The 6,145-nt window shown below is 35.1% G+C and overlaps 1 protein-coding gene across 1 annotated transcript in view; it reads right to left on the bottom strand.

The window, feature by feature from the left end:
* LOC107591130 (ephrin type-B receptor 2-like) overlaps positions 1–3,865 on the bottom strand; it is a 31,823-nt gene extending 27,958 nt beyond the window's left edge. Inside the window, exon 1 of the mRNA XM_016280172.1 lies at positions 3,712–3,865. Within this exon, the coding sequence (XP_016135658.1) occupies positions 3,712–3,811 (100 nt within the window). The 5' untranslated portion in view covers positions 3,812–3,865. The remainder of the gene's footprint in view (positions 1–3,711) is intronic.
* Between the last annotated feature and the right edge of the window lie 2,280 nt (positions 3,866–6,145).

Below are 6,145 nucleotides of genomic sequence, written 5' to 3'. Positions count from 1 at the left end.
TGCGAGTAAATCACTCGCATATGCGACTAAATCTTCACTCTGGGCGACTAAATGACATCTAATATTAGCCAATAGCTAATAAATTAGCTGTGTGAGTTGGAGGCTAAGTATAAGTTTAGCTCCGATATATTTTCACTCACAGAACACTCTCTGGCTGAGCGCATCAGTTTCACTCTTCGCCAAGCGATCTGTGCTGTTTTTCAGTTCATCTGAATGGATGTGCAACGCACCTGTATTTATCGTACCGTAAACTCTAGTGTGAAGGCGCACGACGAGACGAGAGGGAGAGAGAGAATTAACGCGCTACCTATGCGCGCTACATGCAAACAATATATGTTGTTGTATTTTGCGGTCAAAATAACGGAGTTCCTTTGGAATTCTTCAGCTTTTAAGAACTACCGCTTTCTCTGGTAGTGGGCGGAACTAATGCGCAAATGGCAATCTCATTGGCTGGTGCTCACCTATTATCGTCCCTGTTTTGATTTCAGCAAATCAGTTCGAGCAAACGCACACAACCTGATTAATATTCATGAATCCAGTAGCTCATTAATCCTTGGTGCGTTTTATATTGTTGTTATTAGTAGAATTAGTATCATTGTTATCTTATCAGTATTTTTTGTTAGGTTTTCCCCAATTTTTTTTTTTTTTACAGATACACTGAATGACCAAAAAAGCACCACCACCAGTCCGAAGTTCAGTTACTAATTACTAATATGCATTCATACATGGTTATCAAGTTTTAATTCTAATTACTAAAGTTCTATCATTAAATAATATTGATTATCGTATTATAATGCTTGACTGACTGATGTTAAGAGTGTACTTTCAGATATTTATAAAACTGTGCCATTTTACAAACAAACACATATACATATATATATATATATATATATATATCAGTTTGGCAAGTAAACTAAAAAATTTACTAGCCAATGGCGATTAAATTGCCAAAATGTTCGTATAGGGCTGTAGGATTGAGGTCTGCATGACACACATCGCACAGACCCTGGATAAATGGCTGCTGTTTTTGTATGGGGAAAAAAAAGTTGTTGGTGGTTGCATACTCTGATTAAGGTCAGAAACAACTACAGAAGTTAAAAATCTCCCACACGCATAGTCAATGACATACAAGAGGGTCCACAATAAAGAAAAGGAAAGATATTAGAAAAATCCTGGTCATATCATTAGTGTATTCATAATGGTTTCAAATTGCTTTGAAAACTGACAACTAACTAAAAAATCTTGACTAAAAAATGTGATGTATCCATCATATAAAAAGTAACTTCTCCACATGAATACAGGTGAGTATAATTCTTAAAATGCATTTATTTATTTATTTTAAAAAGTTGTTCCCCAAGGTAATAAATAATAATAATTTTTAATTAGCAATACATTTGTAGGGACTCGGGAGTAGGGCTGCAACAAACAGTTATTTTGATAATCGATTAATCTAACGATTATTAGAATGATTCATAAATGATTATTTCGCTGATTAATCAGTAGACATTTATTGATTATTCAGCTTTTGCAATTAGTTAAAATATTGAGTTATACATATTCTAACAAATAAATTAAGGTAATCACTTCAGCTTTTGAAAGTCATATTATGTAATTACAATTATACAATATACATTTATACAAATAAATATATTTGGCACACAAAATGAGATGCCAGAGAAACTCTTATTCACCATTTAATTAGCTATATGAGAAAGTAGCTGAATGACACATCATTCTGCCTAAAATCTCTTTTTGTAAGTCATATGGATAAGAAATAGGGCTGCACGATAAATCGCATCTTGTCAGAAAAGCCGGTTCTGTAATCAGCGGTAAATCTCCATCACCTGCGGGCTTTCACATAGAGCAGCATTAACTACACAGAGCCGTTGTTCACTGGCGAGCTGCGCAAAACCACGTTCATGTTCATGTGATTTTCAAGTTCAAGCCCTATTCATTAGATTAGTCAAAGCGGGGTCTAACTCACACAGACATCCTCACTCACTTGAGGAAATATCCATGTTCTTAGTCACAGCCTAAGTCATGCGTTTCTCGATGCTGTAAACAATTATTTCTCTCCCAAGATCTGTATTCGGCTGAGGTGTGATAAATGAGCTTTTACTGCTCACATCCATCAGACAGAATCAAACAAACACAAATGGATGGTGAAGCATCATGTAGGCCCTGTTTATAGCGAATCACTATAAACTGATGGTTTATCATCAGAATAGCATAATAGACAAAGCAAAACTCTCATCTGACGTTCCACAGAGAAATTTCCATTCAACAGGTAACAATATAAATTAATCACTACACTCCAAAAAAAAGTTCTCTGCTGGCATCTATAGTTCCATGAAGAACCTTTAACATCCTCCATGGATGGCTTTCCATTGCACATTATTTATAGTGGTCAGTGGAAAAAGGTTCTTATTCAAATGTTCTTCACATTAAACAGAAAATGGAACTGTTCACTGAAAGGTTCTTTGGGGAAGCCAAATGGTTCTTCAGTGGCATCACAAACCCCATTTCAGAACATTTATTTTAAGAGTGAATAATGTGAGTGATTAAGAACAAGATGATATCATAGATGAAATCATGCTCAAAAGAAGCGTGTAACCATTGTAATTTTTCTCCTCCCATGTCTTGCTGCAACAGGTCCATCATACCAAGGACCTACTCCAAGATATAAGGTGTATAGGAAGAACTTCTAAAAGCACATTGATTGAGAATCTAATGACTTCTAATGATAATCTCAATTATTTCAAAGCACATCTGCTGTCATAATTATGCTCCTGACTTCACTGTGGAGTTTAGAAAAAGATGAAGGTCCTTGCAGCTCTCCTGAAGGTTTCAGGTGGTGATGAGGTGCTGATGATAATGGCCCATGTGTACTAACAGAAAGACTGGAGCTTGACAGGTAAAATGTAGCCTACTATGGAAAGGACTATATATTTTTAATTTATTTTCAATTACAATACTACTCTTTGGCTTTCAAAACCTAGCTAGACAGCATTCTGGGCACATATTAAGCATCTATTTACATTCTTATAAGTCTATAATACCAGAAAATGCTTTCTAGTAACAAGACGGCTCACTAGATTTAAGCCTATATGTTCTCAAATGTTACTAAAGATCATTCTGCGAGAGAGACTGAGAGACTTGATAATAAGACATCATTTACACCCTTGTGCTGTTCCAAATCTGTACGACTTTCTTTCTTCTGTGAAACACAAAAGGAGATGTAAGGCAGAATGAGCCTCACTCACCATTTACTTTGATGGAAGTGAATGGAATAGACTGCCTAACATCTTCTTTTGTGTTACACAGAAATAAAGTCGTGCAGGTCTGGAACAGCATGAGGGTGAATAAATGATGAAAGAATTACTTTTTTGGTGAACAATCCCTTTAATTTTGCTCTGATTTAACGGTTTATGTTGTGTTGATGTAAATGGAGAATAACAGCTGACCAAAGGAAAGCCATTCTAACTCATTCATACCCACAGACAGTTGCAGTGCATCTGTTTTCGGTGCACTTAAATGGAAACGAAAGCCTTTAACTTGAGATAATATGACATGACTGTAAAACACTAGTATCGGCGACTTTATTTTAAAAAAAGTATCATCTTAATTTAATCAATATCATCAGCATCATGTAGCGTAAAAAGTAACAGACATTTCAAAGCACGCACGCTTGACACAGACACACGCTCTTACCTTCAACAGCCCACACAATCCGTATTATCCATAACAAACGAATTATATCCATAATTGCCGTGAATTTGGGCATCTGACTGTAAAGACCTAGAATATTCATTGAAAACTTGTCCGGCAGGCCATCTGTGAACACACTATGATCACAAGCACTTGAATGAACCCCATCGGACTGGAAGAACTAAAGCAAGTTTGGACGAAACCAATGAAACGCAGACGAGGGGGCGGGAAAGACTGTATGACAAGAGTGATGCTCAACACCGTGATCATCACTAGTGTCTGCAAGATATTATATTATATTATAATTTTCTAAATTCAATTTTAAATATGTTAATTTGCTTTCATTTAGAATTATTAATAAGTTACATGCTATTATATTAATTTACATTATATTATATTATATCACATTAGTGAAATATTTTCTCAATTAAAATTGAAATGTATTGATTTGCATTCATTTAAAATTATTAATATTAAGTTAAATACTATTATATTATATTATATTATATTAATTCAATGAAAGTACATTACATTACATTTGAAATGTATTCATTTACTTTCACTTAAAAAAATTAATATTAATAAATTAAACAATAATACTTCAAATAAACTGCTCTAAAATAAAATTTAAAAATCTTACAACTGGAATAATCATCTAAATTAATTTATTTTAAAAAATGTTAGCATACTAAGATTTAAACCGTATTTCATTTTATTATTATTTAAAATATTTTTATGGATTTTTTTTCTATATGTGTTAGCAACTGGTAGTATTTATAACGTTATCCACACACAAAAGACACTGCGGCATTTAAATTAAAGAAATAATTATTTATTTCGAAATTTGAAATTAGTAGCATGCTTCTATTCATGGATACACAAGCCAAGTAGTTTGCCCGGAGTTCACTTGGTTGATCAAGGGCTCTATAAATTCATATTATGCCAACAGTGCCCCCTGGAGTTTGGGTGAAAAATGTGCTGTCTAGGCGCAGGGGGGTTGAGGGGGTGAACTGATAGAGTAATGCATGTGGTCGTCTATCAAATACTTCTCTAATCCCTTGAGTCACTTGCAATTGAATGTTTTTGAAGATTGCAAAGCTGATAGATCACACAAGGGGCTGGTGCGAAGAAGACAAATGGCCTCGTTTCTCAACACCGCCGCTCGTGACCTTTGACTCCCATGTGAGATCCTCCATTAGTACTTCAGCCCTCATACATGGATAATTGCACTCCCGGTGACTTTACCTAGTGTATCACTGCATTTCAGATATCATTTCAGATCCTGAATAGTGGAGCTGTTAGCATAGTTACAATTACAAATGTTAATTTTTCTTTTAGTACATTCGGTCAAAAACATAAGAGCGAATAAAATGAATAAATAGGCCACAGATTGTAAATCACTGACACGGAAGTCATAAAACAGTATAGTACTGCACATTTGCTTGTACCTAAAAACACACAACTGAAGAGGAAAATCATAATGACTCGTTAAAAACAGAGCATGATTATACACATTTCTGTGAATACAACAGAGCTCTTAGCAAGAGCAAGAGAGGGAAAGACCACAGGAAAGAGAGAGACGGAGAGTTAGGGAAAGAGAGAGCGGGCGAGAGAGGGAGGAAATAGAGCAGAAGAATATGGAACTGACATAAAGGAATCTAGGATAATTCAACCTCAAGATGAGTGAGGACTGCAAAACGGCAGACTAGAGAATCCAGGGGTCGTTTCCATGGAAACCTTTGCCTAGGGAGATTGGCGACCCTCCTGTCTACTAATGCTAGCAGAGCGCAGATTGTAGGTCACATATGGCACCAGCAACAACCCAATCAGGTCTAATCTGTCTTGACTTGTGGGTCATGAATTGAACCATGAAACTGTTTTTTACTCTGGCTCATATCACTGACTGTTATATATATATGTATCACGTTTTTAATACAAGGCCGTGAAGCACTGTTAAACCAATTGATTATACTACAATCTTAAACTGCATGTGGGTGTGTTTTAATAAGAGAACAAAAGGTCCTCATTTAAGCTCACAAAGATATACAAGAGAGCAGTGACATTATACAGTTGCACTCTATAATTACAGTCATAATACTGAAAAATAGCTTATTTTTGTCCTGAATGGTGACTAAAAGGCTTCATTCGGCTTAATAATTTTAATTAATTACATTTCACTGGGCTTTATGGAAATTTTCGTTTCATTTTTTCTTTTTCTTTTTTGTCACTTGGAAACATGCCTACAGTATTTTGTCTTTACTTCCACTCGTCTGTGTAAGTGATTACTGGGTTATTTTGGAAAGTGACCAAGTGTCTGTCAGGCTCCAGTGTTCAGTCATAACATGACAGGGATGGAGATGAGCCAGTTTACTACTAATTAAACACTCCCATAAAAAAAAATATATATATATATATATATATAAAAGCATATTTTTAA

Source organism: Sinocyclocheilus grahami, unplaced genomic scaffold (genome assembly GCF_001515645.1).
Source record: "Sinocyclocheilus grahami isolate Dianchi unplaced genomic scaffold, SAMN03320097.WGS_v1.1 scaffold137.1, whole genome shotgun sequence".
NCBI classification, from domain to species: Eukaryota; Metazoa; Chordata; class Actinopteri; order Cypriniformes; family Cyprinidae; genus Sinocyclocheilus; species Sinocyclocheilus grahami.
The sequence above is the reverse complement of the archived record's forward strand: the minus strand, read 5'-3'. Positions and strand labels throughout refer to the sequence as shown.